This window comes from Sorex fumeus, unplaced genomic scaffold (assembly GCF_029834395.1).
Source record: "Sorex fumeus unplaced genomic scaffold, SorFum_2.1 ptg000048l, whole genome shotgun sequence".
In the NCBI taxonomy this organism is placed as follows: Eukaryota; Metazoa; Chordata; class Mammalia; order Eulipotyphla; family Soricidae; genus Sorex; species Sorex fumeus.
Genome location: NW_026606105.1, coordinates 7,923,890 through 7,938,950, shown reverse-complemented (window position 1 = coordinate 7,938,950; position 15,061 = coordinate 7,923,890). Strand labels below are relative to the sequence as shown.

Below are 15,061 nucleotides of genomic sequence, written 5' to 3'. Positions count from 1 at the left end.
TGGTTGTTTCCACACCCCCAGTTCTCAGCACTCGGCACAGCGGCCGAGGACACAGGCTCACTCAGTGGTGGACGGTGAACACAAATGTCTTTTTTTTCGGTCACACCAACAATGCATAGGGGTTACTCCTGGTTCATGCAGTCAGGAATGACTCCTGGCAGTGCTCAGGGGACCGTATGGGATGCTGGGAATCGAACCCCGGTTGGTCGCGAGCAAGGCAAACGCCCTACCCACTGTGCTATTGCTCCAGGCCCGAACCTAAATGTCTTAATTCACTGTTTTCTGGAAAACCCCGGGGAGCGGGATGGGCCCCTTTTGGCAGACGGGTACCCCCGAGCTGGGGCTGGCTGGATGAAGCTGAAGGCTGAAGTACGAGCCAGGACCCCAGAGATGTGGCTGGGGCTGCTCCTGCGAAAATGCTCTGGGTTGGGCTTACAGGGCTGGCTGGGGACTCCGACCGCACAGCTTACCTGGGCCATGTCGTCCAAACAGTTGAAGATGTACTTCCGTGCCTCTTTCGACTTGATCCCCGTCTCGGCCTCATGGTCATCCGGGGTCTGGCAGAAGGAGGACAAGGAGCGGGGGTGTGAGGACCACTGTGGGGTCCTGGGGGGTCTGACCCTCCAGCTGCTGCTGCTTCTCACGAACTCTACTTCCGGTTATAGGCATCAATGTTCCCAGGTCCCGCCCACTCCCGTCACCAAGGCCCCTTCCCAGCCCCCAACCCTGAGCCCTTGGCAGACTCAGTTCTGGGGGGGAGTCTCAGGGATGGACACTACTGGCCATCTGTCCTCCCCCTGCCCTGTTGGGGACGATGAGCTCTGGGATGTCCTTCAGGAAAACCTCAATGCCCTGCAGGTGGCACATACTTCATGCTCCACGCTGGGGGAGTCATATCCCCTAGGCGGGGGGTGAGGGTCTGAAACAATTGTTTTATGGGGGCTGGAGCGATAGCACAGCAGGTGGGGCATTTGCCTTGCATGCGGCTGACCCGGGTTCGATCCCCAGTATCCCATATGGTCCCCTGAGCACCGCCAGGGGTTATTCCTGACTGCAGAACCAGGAGTGACCCCTGAGCATTGCCAGGTGTTACCCCGAAACAAAAAACAAACTGTTTATGATAAATTTCTTTTGGGGTGTATCATCAGTAAATGTTTGGTTTCTGCACTTCTATATCTGGAGCTACGTAAAAATTTCTCAGGCTAAAAGGGGTTGTGATAGTCCCGCGGGGGTGGGGGCAGGGGCGCTTGCCTTGCTTGCCGCCAACCTGGGTTCAACCCCCAGCATCCCCTGAGCGATCCCTGAGCAGAGCCAGGAGTAAGCCCTGAGCACTGCTGGGTGTGGTCCCTCCCCCTGCCCTCACCCTGCAAAAACCAAAACCCAAAAAAAAAAAAATCCAATAAAATCAAAGGGATTGAGAACGGGAAAAGTTTCAGAAATCTCACTCCCCGCAAACTCACCCTCTTCTTTATCCCGTGAGCTCCCGTGAGGGTGGGGGCTGCCCTGGGTGGGCTCCTGAGGGTCCTCACGCCTTGCACCTCACCCCCACCTCCAACCCCTGCCTTAAGACAAAGAATCCAGGACAGTCTCAGCAATCAAGCCGAGACCCCAGAAGGTCGCAGGCAGCTGCGGACCACCCGGGGGAAGCGGGGGGGGAGGCGCTTCTGGACTGTCTCCCTCCCTCCCCTCCCCTGTCAGCCCTCGACACCACCATTCTCCCCGGCCAGGGATGCGTGTGTCCACAGCACCCCAGACCCCTGGGGGAGACGGGGTGTCTGCCTACCTTCAACCTCCACAAAGGGTACGGAGAGTCGGTGTCACGGTTGAAGAACCTGGTTGTCTTTGTCCCAGCGCTTAATAAATATTCTGCCGGCAGGCCCTGCGTTTGTGAGATGTAGCGGATCTGCAAGGAGAGGGGGGGCGGTCAGGGCGCTGCTGGCACTGGGGGGAGGAAGGGAGGCAGCGGCTTGGTAGGGATAGAGAGAAGCAAAATAATAAACACAACTCCCAGGGAGAAAAGGGAAAGGAAAGAGAAAGAAAAAAAAAAAAGAAGCCAGTGATGGGGAGCGAGGCTGGGGAAGACGCCTGCCCGCCCCAGAAACGCCCCCGGACCCACCTGGTCGTACTCGGAGGCGCCAGGGTAGAGCGGCCAGCCCAGGAACAGCTCGGCAATGACACAGCCCAGCGACCACATGTCGATGGCCTCGCAGAAGGGCAGGCCCAGGATGATCTCGGGGGCCCTGCAAAGGGAAGGCGGGCAGCGGGTTGGACGCGGGACCCAGAGAGCGCGGCTGTCAAACCCAAGGGGCCGTGACCAGCCCACGGGGGCACACCCTGGACCCCGCCGAGAGATCAGGGAGCTGGCCCAGCTGTCTTAGACTTGGAGGTTGGTCCGGAGGGCGATTGGGAGGCACCACTCGGTGTCATGCTCCACTGCAGGATAGCTCTGAGGTGCGGGCATGGCTTTCAGTCTAGGAACCGGCGGCCCCCGTGGGAAGTTGGGGCTGGGACCCCGCAGCCTTCATGCCCACGACCCCCCACCAAGGAAGCAGCGCTGTGCCTTTCCCTGGTACGGGGACGTTCACTGCCCACCCTTCCAGAAGGTTCTCTGATGGGAGGACGCCAGCCCAAGGCCACCGACACCAGAGGGACCCCCTTACCACCACCAGCCCAAGGCCACCCAGGGAGAACCCTTTCCGATGGTGGGGGCCACGTGCCCTCACAGCCCAGACTAAGGGGGCAAGGTGGCCTCTCGGAAGGAGATCCCCCCGACCTCCAAATCCACAGGCCCTCGGTAATCCCGGCTAGAGAAAAGGGTCTGCTCACCCCTTTGGGGCCTGCCCTGGCTCTGCAGAGGCACCTTCTGCAGGAAATTGGGGCCGAAGTTAAGAGAAATGAACCATTCACGTTTTTTGAAAAACGTGGCTCCAGGAAGGGGACAGACAGTGAAATGCCTGAATGGCGCCCCATGCAGGGATGAGACAGACACTCCAGGCCAGGGCTCCCTGACTGGCCGGCCCTTGGGAAGGGTCAGGGTCGCCGTCTGTCGCCCTTAGCCTGGCACCTGAGACACTCCTGTGGTATCTCTCCTGGGCACCCAGTGATCCTTGGGGTACCACAGACCCTTGGGCCATAACCCTGTAAGATGCCTGGTCACTGTGGAACTCAGCTGGAAGGCTCTTAGTATGTTTGTTTGTTTGGGGGGACACACCCAGCAGTGCTCCTGGAGGGACACACCCAGATGTACTCCTGGTTCTGTGCTCAGGGATCACTCCTGGCTGCCTCGGAGGACCAGGTGGGGTGCCAGGGATGAAACCCAGGTTGGATGCATGCAGGATAAGTTCCCTACCCACTGTACTCTCTCTCTCTCTCTCTCTCTCTCTCTCTTTCTCTCTCTCTCTCTCTCGCCCCTTGTCTAGAAGGTTCTGAGCTCCTGGAAGCCCACCAGCCCAGTCTCAAATTGTCCTCTGTGCTGGGCACTTGTCTGCACAAGAGGAGCTGGTTTGGGGGTACAGAGCACCTGGAGGAACCCACCTATGGGTGGTGGTGGTAAGGGGGTCCCTCTGGTAGAATCTGCTCCCGTGACTGCCCTTCCCTCCCTCCCCACTGCAGAGTTTCTGCGTGATGCTGACCGCTGGCACCCGGCACGTGAGAGGGCCAGGGACTGGGGAACAGGTTAGGCCCTGGTCCAACCGAGTGCAGGGCCGGCAGGTCGCAGCTATATCCCAATGCCAAGCGCACCAGGGTTGCCCGCTGTCCCTGGCCTCTGCTGGCATGGCCCCTCCTATGGCAAGAGCCACGCTGAGACACTAGTCCCGTGTGGCTTCAGTTTGACTCCGAAGCAGGCGGGACTGGGGGCCTTGGGGAAATGGTCTCTGGGATGGGGGGGTGGCACCCCGAGGCACCCAGGTTCTGGGACTGACTCAGCCCCCCTACCAGGTGCTGCACCCACCCCCCGACCACCCGACAGCAGCCTCTCCTCCTCGTATCCCAAAAGGTGCCAGAAAACCCTGGCAGCGCCCACGGAGCGTCAGACGGCTTGAGCGCCTCGGGGAGGAGAAACTGTTTCCCTTCCAGCTCCCTGGCGGCCGAGCCCCGCTCCCTGCGAGGAACAGCCGCCGCTGCTTGGAGCCAGTAGCAAGTGGGGCCTTCTGGGGATGTTAGGACGTCATGAGGGGACAGGGTGGCCTCGTGCTCGTAGTTGCCCGGCGTGGCCGGGTGGCTGCCCGCTGAGCACCCAGCTCCTGGGGGCCAGAGGAGGTGGCGTGAGGGACAGAGCGTGGTGGCCCCAGAGAGGGCAGCTTCCTGGAATGGGCTTTCCCCCAAATCTTCACATCCCCTGGCTGCGCTGCAGAGGATACTACAGATGTGTGTGGAGCATCTGTCCAGACAGGCAGAGACGAACGCGCCCAAACAGCCGCCCCAAGGCTTGAGAAGGGAAGAGCGCGGCCAGGCTGGGCACGCACAGTACCCCCGCCCCCCCCCCCCCCCCCCCCTGCCGGCCGCTCCTCCCAGGGCTGGACCCCAGGGTCCGCCACGGGCCACTCCTCCAGGCACACCGGTCTGGGGCAGGACCCGGCAGTGCTGATGTCCTGGCAGGAGGAAGAACGCGCTTCTCACAGGAAGACGGCGGCACTTCATCTTCCCGAGTTTTCATTTCGCCATCTTTAAAGTGTGATTATTAATTTCTCACACATACACACCTCTCCGCGGCAGCTTATGAAGATGAATGATGGCCAGTGGAATCATAAAGCCGTTTACGCGCCTCGGAGGCAAGACGCTCCATCGGTGCGCGGGGCTCTCTAATCGCGGCTATTAGAAGGTGCGCTCAGACCCAAGTACGATGGGCGTGGTGTGTGTGTGTGTGTGTGTCGGGGGTGGGGGAGGGAGATGCGCCACAAAGAGATAGAGGCTGGAAGTCACCTCGGGGACAGCGGGGCAGAAGCAATCAGAATGCAGAATTGCATTTCAGATGGGTCTGCTAGACCCTTATTTCCACGGCAAAAATAAGGCAAGTGGGAATGATTGGAGGGGTACTTGGAGCCACTGTTTGAACGGGTGACCCGGGGTAGGGGGCGTGGGGGTGTGGGACCCCCATCCAAGCCACACGGGGTCCTGGCAAGGGCAGGAGTCAAAGGGCGAGAGAATCGAGGAAGAGGTCGCAGAGGAACTGGGTTCCTGGAAGACAGTCTGCAGGTTCTGGGCTGATCTCACACACACACACACACACACACACACACACACACACACACCGTTTTTTTTTTTTTTTTTTGCTTTTTGGGTCACACCTGGAGATGCACAGGGGTTACTCCCTCCTGGCTCATGCACTCTGGAATTACTCCTGGTGGTGCTCGGGCACCATATGGGATGTTGGGACTCGAATCCGGTTCGGCCGCGTGCAAGGCAAATGCCCTACCTGCCATGTTATCGTTCCAGCCCCTCTTGGTTTTTTATTTTGGCTTTTGGGGGCCACACCCAGCGGTGCTCAGGGGTTATTCCTGACTCTACACTCAGGAATCACTCCTGGTCGTGCTTGGGAGACCATATGGGATGCTGGGGATCGAACCCAGCTCAGCTGTAAGGCAAACGCCCCCCCCCCCGCTGTACACTCACTGTGGCCCCAACCCCACCTCCTCACCCTACTGTGCTTAACGGAATGATTCATGCCACACCTGGAGGCCCCAAGAAAGTTCCACCAGATAAAGGCCTGATGGACCCAAAACCACCTGGAAAAGTTTTCCTTGGGGGACGGGTCTGCGGGAGTCCAGGGAGGCGTCTCTCCCTCTCCGGAACCTTTCTGCTGGGGGAGAACCGCCTCAGAGGGTGCCGGTGAGTGAACTCGGGGCCACAGAGACAGTGCAAGGGTGGGGTGCTGGGCTGGGGGTGGGCCCCTGGCCCCCTAGGTCTCCCTGGCACCACCAGGTGAAGCCCCCACCTCTGGTCAACACACAGACACACAGACACACAGAGACACACAGAGATATACACAGAGACACACACAGACAGATACACACAGACACACATACAGACAGAGACACACACAGAGATACAGACACAGATACAGACACACACACACTCATATACACACACACACACACAGACAAAAAAGTGATGACCCCCCCTCCACCCAGGATCCCGGACTCCAGGTTTTCGTGGTCACCTCGGCAAACATGGGCAGCACCTGGGTTTGGACGCAGGACCGAACTGCTTTATGGCACCGAGCCTCTCCGGGGCCCTGGAGCAGGCGAAGGCGGCATTTGGCCCGGGCGTGCGTGGGGGCGGGGCGGGTGCCCCGTGTGGGTGCAGGGAGGGGAGACATGCCGAGGATCTGCGCGGGGCCCAGCCAAATCCCACTGTGTTCCGGGGAAAAGCTTGCCCGCCTCCACATTCCTGGGAACGGCAGCTCTCCAGCCCCTCCCTGGGGCGCCCACCCAACTTTTATTTTGGGGAACGGTTTAAATCCAGAGAGAAGCTATTCATAAGCCACAAAAGCTGCTGCAGGGATTCCCCGAGTGGGAGGTTGGAGGGGGTTCCGGCCGTCCTCCCCCACCCCAGGCTTCTCGAGCCCAGCAAAGCGTTCCACTGGGTGAGGCTGCAGGGCCCACGCGGCCTGCCTTGCACCCCCGTGAGCAGGGGCGGGTGGTTGTGAGTGAGGGTGTCCTGGGGTGCAGGGCGCCGGCGCAGAGGCTTTACACGGGGAACCCCCGGGTTCATTCCTGGCCTGTATGGTCCCCCCTAAGCAGGGTGGGGTGTGGATACCCCCAGGGATAGCCCCGATCTCCCTTCCCCGAATATGGGGGGGCTTATACCTGGGTGAGCAAGTTAGTGGATTCTTTTATTTTTGTTTTCTTTTTGGGTCACACCCGGTGATGCTCTGGGGCTTCCTACTGCCTCTGCACTCAGGAATCACTCCTGGCGGTGCTTGGGGGACCGTATGGGATGCTGGGAATCCAACCTGGGTTGGCCGTGTGCAAGGCAGATGCCCTCCCCACTGTGCTATGACTCCAGCTCCCAGTTAGTGGATTCTGAGTGCCCACAAGACGCAGAGATAAAGACGGTGGGGTGAGGGGCTCTGAGTGAGCCTCCCTCTGATGCTGGGAAGGAACACCAAAGCTCACTCAGTGTTGGGAAGATGTGGGGCAGGAGCTGGGGTCCGTCTCATGGGCTGCAGCTGAGCGGGGGCCACTGTGGTCATGTGTTAAGCTCCAGGTCATGGGCCCAAGCAGAGGAGGCAAAAGTTCAGGGGAGACCCCCCACTGAGCGGCCAGAAGCTGGGCCCCCTTGCCCCATCCTTGCAGTGGGCTGGGGGACATGCCATCTTCTGTCTCAACCTCCCGCATGCCCTGCTCCCCCGCGTGCCCTGCTTCTCTGTGGTCCAGCTCGGCTCCTTCCCGACCTCTGCCCTGCCTTGGCCAGTCAGGGCTCCTGTGAGGCTACAAACCTCCTCACGCCCAGAACAACACCCGAATCCCCTGGGAGGCACGGGGCAGGATGGAACCACGGGTGCATCATGGGTCCATGGCAGCAAGGGGCCACAAGAGAGACCCCAAGAGATGCCTCTGGCTGTGCCCCACCGCTCTGCCCCTTCATGCGTCCCCGGGGCCCCTCAATGCCCGAATGCGGCTCTGCTGAGCCTCCCAGCCCCGTCCTCCTGGCCACCTCCTCTTCCTTCCCTCTGTCCCCTGGGCCTGCCCTGGTGGATCCTGCTCTCCCAGCCAGCCACAGCACCTGCGGCCCTGACCGTTGCTTGGAGCCTGGGTCCCACATCTCGAAGAGAACATGTCTGGTCTCTGCCGGAACCTTCCACCCCAACCCATGCATCCACCCAGAACCAAGTTCTTTCCTGTTCCATAAGGAGACCCCACCCTGCCCTCATCTTCTGTGACCCTTTTAATTAAATATCCTGATTTTGGGGGCTTGGGGCCACACCCTTTGGTGCTCAGGGGTTATTCCCGGCTCTACACTCAGGAATCACTCCTGGTGGTGCTCGGGGGGATTCTCTTTAAAAAGAAAGAAAAAATTCTCTCCCGTTGATCGTCGATTTGCTCGAGCGGGCCCAGTAACGTCTCCATTGGAGACTTTGTTGTTACTGTGTCTGGCATACCGAATACTCTCGGTAGCTTGCCGGGCTCTCTGAGAGGGGTGGAGGAATCGAACTCGGGTCGGCCATGTTGGCCGCTTGTAAGGCGAACGCCCTACCGCTGTGCTATCGCTCCAGCCGCTCGGGGGGATACCGGGGATCAAACCTGGGCCAGCACGTGCCAGGCAGGCGCCCTACCTGCTGTGCTATCGCTCCGCCCCCTTTTGCCCAGGGCATCTCCCCTTAGCTGGGTCTCTGCTCTCTTCTGCAGTGCACGTGGGGTACTCAGGCTTCTCTGTCAATGCCCACCCAGATCGCTCAACCTTCCACGAGTCCTGCAGGTGTGCCCGAAAACAAGCACTTTCAATTCAGCGCCTCCTCAGCAAGAACCAACCGGCTGGGCTGACAAGGGCTCCGCAGGGCCGAGGGCTGGGTCTGAGCTCCAGCACCACGGGGTCCCCTGTGCATTGCGGGGCGACCCCTGAGCACCAAGCCAGGAATAGCGCCAGGGCCTGGGGGAAGGAGATGCTCACCAGCGTGTCACCTTGCCTGGCCAGGGTCAGGTGTGTCTGTGGGGGGAGCTTAGGCCCTGTACCTGGAACATCCTTCCTGTTCACGAGCCGCTGTCCCCGCTGGGCACAGGCCAGCCAGGTGGTGGCCCTGTGACCTGTTTCCTGTGGCACTGGAGCAGTGCCCTGGCACACCCACCACCTGAGACCAGCCTGCCTATACTGACCACAGAGCCCTGGCCCGGGGCGAGTGGATGGCCGCAAACTTTAGCCCCGGAGGGAAGGATGTTGGGAGTGACCTCAGTTAACTAAGGAGGAGCTCAGCTTCCCCCAGACTCTGCCCCGTCCGCGCCAGCTCACGACTGGAACCAGACCCAAGTCGGCAGCATCTGGGAGTGGTGCTCCATCCTTGCCGCCGTTTTCCGTCAGAGCATGGGCTTCAGCTCCAGCTCGCCTTGACAGCGAGCTTCTCCCTGGCTTCCTCGGCTCCCAGATCAGTCCCCAGATGAACCCTCTTGACAGTCCCTGGCTTCCGCCCGGGAACTCTCCGCTATTCCTTATGGCCTGGCCTTGACCTGTGCCCTGGGCCGCCGTCAGAGCAGGGACACAGCGTGGGAGGCTCAGTCTGATCCACCTTTGCCGCCCACACGGGCCCCTGCGGCACCGAGCATTGGCTCCAAACCTGGGAGGTGTTTGCAACGCTGGCTAGTCTTGGCTGGCAACAGGCAAATTCTGTCTCTGTTTGCAATTTCCCTCCTAACTGGCTTTTAGGCCTTTACTAGTTTTCCCACACCCGTCTCTCTCTGCCGGCGGCTCCTGAGGTCGGAACTCGGTTTTCCCGGGTGCTCTGAAAGAACCTCCTTCACAGCAGTGCCGAATCCCCGGGAGTGGGCTGCGGAGAGAGGAGAGGGCAGGGCACTTGCCTTGTGTGTTGCTCACCAGGGTGTGATCCCCGGGCTCCCCATAGGGCTCTCCCGGGCCCCGTCACGAGAGATCCCTGAGCACAGAACCAGGAGTAAGTCCTGGGTAAGTCCTGAGCACCACTGGGGTGGACAACCAAAACCAAAACCTAAACCCAATGAAATTCCGTATTGACAACACGTAAAGGGAGACTCCACAGTTAGAAAACTGCCTGCAGGTGGGTGACCATGTCGCCAAGGACACTTAAGGAAAAAAAAAATGTATTTACTTATGATAAATTTGGGGCCGCACCTGGCAACACTCAGGTGTTACTCCTGGCTCTGCACGCGGATATCACTTAGGGCAGGGCTTGGGGGAACCCTATGGGATGCTGGGGATCGAACCCAGGCGTGGTAAGGTCAACGCCCTCCACACTGTGCTATCACCCAGCCCCGCCAAGGACACTCTTGGATCCAGGAACATGGCGAGGAGTTTGCTCTCCCGGAAACTCACAGCTGCCCACCTGCTCCACGGGGAATGCCTGTCTCCTGAGAACCACTCAAGCCAGGGACACAAGGCGAGAGTATGACCGGGCATGAAGGGGAAGGTCTGGGAGTCTGGGCAGGGGGATGATAGTCTTGACAGAAGACGGACAACGGGTCGCTTGACTGAGCGTGTCAGAACAGCGTCACTGCCAGGAGCTGAGTGCCGTGTGGGGATGTCCCTGCCAAGGCGTCACGAGAAAGGCGAGGACAAGCCGTGAGCGGGACTCAGGGTTGACTCCGCGCACGTGCCCGAGTGCCACAGGTCCAGCCTGTGCTGGTCGTGCCCGCGGGGCGCCGGGGGAACCCAGACTGGCACCCAGACGGAGAGTTCCTCAGTGATTCACCATCCTGCAGGCATGCAGGGGGCGGTGGCCGCCAGCCTCGGCAGAGGGACCTCTTTTATTTTATTTATTTATTTTTTTTTGCTTTTTGGGTCACACCCGGCAATGCACAGTGGTTACTCCTGGCTCTGCACTCAGGAATCACTCCTGGTGGTGCTCAGGGAACCATATGGGATACTGGGAATCGAACCCGGGTCAGCCGCGTGCAAGGCAAATGCCCTACCCTCTGTGCTATCTCTCCAGCCCTCTGGACCTCTTTAATTTTTATTGAGACACTATGAGTTATGGGCTGAAGCATTAGCACAGCGGTAGGGCGTTTGCCTTGCATGCAGCCAACATGGCCAACTGGAGTTCGATTCCTCCGCCCCTCTCGGAGAGCCCGGCAAGCTCCCGAGAGTATCTCGCCTGCACGGCAGAGCCTGGCAAGCTACCCGTTATTCGATATGCCAAACACAGTAACAACAAAGTCTCACAATGGAGACGTTACTGGGCCCGCTCGAGAAAATCGATGAACAACGGGAGGACAGTGCCAGTGCCAGGAGTTATGAAGTTATTCATCATAGGTTCCAGGCAATGTTCCAACATCGTTCCCAACACCACTGGGCCCTCTCCCTTCCCTACTAGACATTTTTTTGGGGGGGGACTTTTGTTCCCCATGGCCCACGGGGGCTCAGCTCGGGTTCTGTCCTCTGGACACTGTGCCTGACCTCAAGGAACTGGCTCATCCTTCCCGGCCTCGACGTCCGGCTCCCCCGGTCGGCACCCCAGCCCTCACCCCTCACCCGTGGCTCATGTCTTCCAGCCGTGCTCAGTGTCCTGCCACCCGCTGAAACCCACCCGACCGGCCGCCCACTTCACGTTTCTCCATCCTGCCCCACGGGGCTTCAATACCAGGTCCCCTGCTGAAAGCAGGACAGGCACTGGGCAGAAGGGGAAGCGCAGAACTGGAAGGGGGGGTGCCCGCTGCCCTCTCCCCTGCATGGCTTTCGGGAGTGACCGAGCGCAGCCATTTGCCCCATGACCTCGTATGGTTCCCTGGAGAACTCCCCGGAGTCGCTTCAACACCATCGTCCTGTGGTGCCCCGCACTTTTTTTTTTTTTTTTTGCTTTTTGGGTCACACTCGATGATGCTCAGGGATTACTCCTGGCTCATGCACTCAGGAATCACTCCTGGCGGTGCTCGGGGGATGCTGGGGATCGAACCTGGGCCAGCCACGTGCAAGGCAAACACCCTCCCCGCCGTGCTATTGCTCCGGCCCCTTGCCCCGCACCCTTCTGGGCAAGTGAGAGCAAGCCTCTCTGGTGGGTCCTCCCCGGGCTCCTCAAAGTCCCGCTCCAGCTGTCACCCCTAGTCTTCCTCCATGGCCAAAGCCCCAGCTCATCCGGACCCCTTCCACCCCCCCCCCCCCCCCCCAAGGCTTTCTTTCTAGAAGGTTCCGCGCTGTCTGCTGCCTGCTCCTTCCTGGCTCCCTGCCGGCGAAAGTCCTGACCTGTTTCACGTCTCCCCTAGGATAGCCTTCCTCCCCCTTCTCCAGGGCCGGCCCCTCGACCCCTCTACCCCACCCCACTGGCCAAGCTGAGCTTTTGCTTTCGGGGTGAACAAATCCACACCCACAGCCCTGGCCTTGCCCTGTCCCGGCCGGGTGAGGTCACAGTTCCTCAGTGCTGGTGGCCAGAGGTGAGTCTACACGGAAGATGGGAGATAACCGGGAAAGTGGGCGGAGACGGGGCGCTGGCATTGGGGCACACGCCTGGCGGCATCCGTGCGAGGTGCCTGGGTTCCGTCCCTGGCACCAGCCCGAATCAGCAGGAATGGCCTCCCGCTGGGCAGTCAATCGCTGTTGAGTGTGGTCACCGAGCCCCCCCCCCCACCACACACACCGAAAATAAATTTTTAAAAAAAGAAAAAGAGAAAAGAGAAACACAGCTGGAGCTTCGACTAATGGGAGCTGAGCCACAGTCAGTCGGGGGAGGGCGTGGGCAGGGAGGACCCAGACGACGTGCGCTTCAGACATGCAGAGACCGGCAGGCTCGTACCGTTAGGCACTTATCTGGGTTTGGGGGTCAGATCTGGCTGTGGTCAGCGCTTGCTCCTGGCTCTGTGCTCAGGAGTCACTCAGAGGGACCGTCCGGGGTATCAGGGATCGGCACATACGAGGAGGTGCCCTCCCTGCTGGCCTATCACTGTGGGCCCCCAGACAGTCTCAAAAACAGTTTCATGGGGGCCGGAGCGATAGTACGGCAGGGAGGACATTTGCCTTGCATGTAGCTGACCCAGTCCGGGTTCAATTCCCATCATCCCATATGGTCCCCCCGAACACCGCCAGGAGTAATTCCTGAGTGCAGAGCCAGGAGTAACCCCTGTGCATTGCTGGGTGTGACCCAAAAAGAAAAAAAACCCAAAAAACAAACACAAAAAAAATTCAGGTGAGAGGCAGAGACACAAAACAGGAGGGACAGCGCTGGCTGGCCTTCCATGGGGCCGGCCCCAGTTTGATCTCTGTCACCTTGTATGATCCCCTGAGCACTTCCAGGAGTGATCCCTGGGCAGACTCAGGAATAGACCCCTAGAGAAAAAAAAAAGGAAAATAAAAGGGGGGCTAGAGTGATAGCACAGCCCGTAGGGCATTTGCTTTGCATGTGACCAACACGGGTTCGACTCCCAGCATCCCATATGGTCCCCTGAGCACTGCCAGGAGTGATTCCTGAGTGCAGAGCCAGGAGTAAGCCCTGTGTAATGCCGGATGCTAAAAGGAATAACCCCCCGAGCACTGCCAAGTGGGTTCCACCGCTGCTCCCTCTCCAAATAGCTTCAGGTGTTAACTGGGCAATGTAAGGTTTAGAAACAGACGCAGAAGTCAAATGCAGGTAAAACTCAACTCTGAAGGATTTCTGCAGTGCAGGCCTCAGAGTCTGAGACCACCCTCCACTGAACGCATCCCCAGGGCAACTGCTGATAGACTTCCTGCCCCTCACTCGCCAGTGGACCCCCCCAGCACCAACTGCAAGGGGGTCGGCTCCCAGGGGACCCCTTTCTCATGAGACCCCACCCCCTGCAGCTAGCCCTCCCTCCTCTGTGACTTCAGGAGCCCCCCCCACCCCTTTTTATTCCGCAGATGAACTCCAAGGCACCAGGGGCCAGCAGGTCTAATCTCATATCCTAACTGGCCCCACATTCCAAGCTGTAACGGGCTCAGGGACACCCTCCTGCCACTGGACATTACCCACACACCAAAGCTGGCCGGCGAGGCTCCCTCCTCTGATCTTATCACTGCCCTTGTCCCCAGCCTGTCAGCCACACCAGGAAACCACGGCTGACCACGGCGTCCACAGGCTTAACATTCCTCTCCCCTTGCCCTCGGCTCTCCTGTTTCCGGCGTCTTTGCTGCGTGCAGTGAATTTTATGGCTTCGGCCAGAGATGGGCCCTGGCTGGCACCCTGGGCCGCCCACGGGTGCGAGGCCTTGACCGCTGAGCCATGCCTCCTCCCCCTGTCCCCTCCTGCGTCGTAAGCTGCCAAAGGGGCTGGACACAGGGCAGAGAGGACAGGTGACCAGTCTCAGCCGTGGGGCCACATTTGCTCGCAGTGCAGAGGCCGTTCACGGCGTACATTCCTCCCCGCGCTGAGCAGGGACCCACAGCTGCTCTCTGCTGTCCTCAGCACGGGACCAAACTCCCTGCTGGAAACTCATCTCTGGGACTTGGCGCTCCCCCCCCCCCCCCCACCTGCCCACGCACTGTCCCTCCGGCTGGGCCAGCTAGTGCCATCTGCTGTGTCCACGTGACCCTCAGGCTCCTCTGCATCAGACCACCCCACCCTCCACTCAGTATAAACACAAACGGTGTGACCCTTTCATCTTGAGCTTCGAGAACCTTCTGTCATGCGTTTCCAGGAAGCTCTTTCCAAAACCCAATAAGCACTTCTATTTTTCTCTAGATGGTGTGTGTGTGTGTGTGTGTGTGTGTGTGTGTGTGTGTGTGTGTGTAGCCATGACAAGCTAAGCACAGGTCTGGAGATAGCACTGCACACACTGGATTTTTATTATAGAGGCCAAGAGCAAATATTTGACCTGCTTTCAGCCCGCCCTCCTTGAAAGCAGTTAAGAAAGTCACTCATGGGGATTTTTCAGACCTGGTGCGAAGGCCCAGCTGCTCTTGACTCTGGTTCACGGGCCGGAGAAGGGACCAGCCCTCCTGCTTCCTCTCTGCTCGGGGCTGGCAGACACCCCCGAAAGTGCTTCCTCAGGTACTTGGTGGAAGTCAAAGGTCAGGCGAGCCAATGTCAGTGTCTGGGCTGGCAAATATCACCGTCTTCCTGGACGCTTTAATGGGGCAGATAAGGCACTCCGGAACAATTTGTCCCTCCTAGTAAATGGCTTTCTGGGAGTCGTTAAGGGTCTGAGGAAACGCGGTCACCCCTTTTGGGCGCCACCCCTGGCTCCTGGTCATTTGTTAAATGGCACCATCACACTTTATGTATGGGTACAGTGCACAGTGATGAATTCCTTCTCCCGAAAGTGCCTTGTGACAAAAAGGTATCAGAAAAGGTACTTTGTAATCACAGAAGGAAAAAAAAAAAAGAAAGTTAAGTGTGCATATAACTGAGTATTTGTTTTTTCATTTGACAGGTTGTGATTATTCTGGATTATTCTTATAGTTCTGATCCAGAATATTCCCATAGTTCAAA

The 15,061-nt window shown here is 59.1% G+C and overlaps 1 protein-coding gene across 4 annotated transcripts in view; it reads right to left on the bottom strand.

Annotated features, from left to right (window-relative positions):
- Positions 1-15,061, bottom strand: part of HIPK2 (homeodomain interacting protein kinase 2) — a 148,292-nt gene that overhangs the window by 40,766 nt on the left and 92,465 nt on the right. For all 4 annotated transcript variants that reach the window (XM_056124048.1, XM_056124049.1, XM_056124050.1 and 1 more), the window contains exons 3-5: positions 2,117-2,240; positions 1,784-1,903; positions 471-557 (exon numbers count right to left, since the gene is read on the bottom strand). In XM_056124048.1, the coding sequence (XP_055980023.1) occupies positions 471-557; positions 1,784-1,903; positions 2,117-2,240 (331 nt within the window). The remainder of the gene's footprint in view (positions 1-470; positions 558-1,783; positions 1,904-2,116; positions 2,241-15,061) is intronic.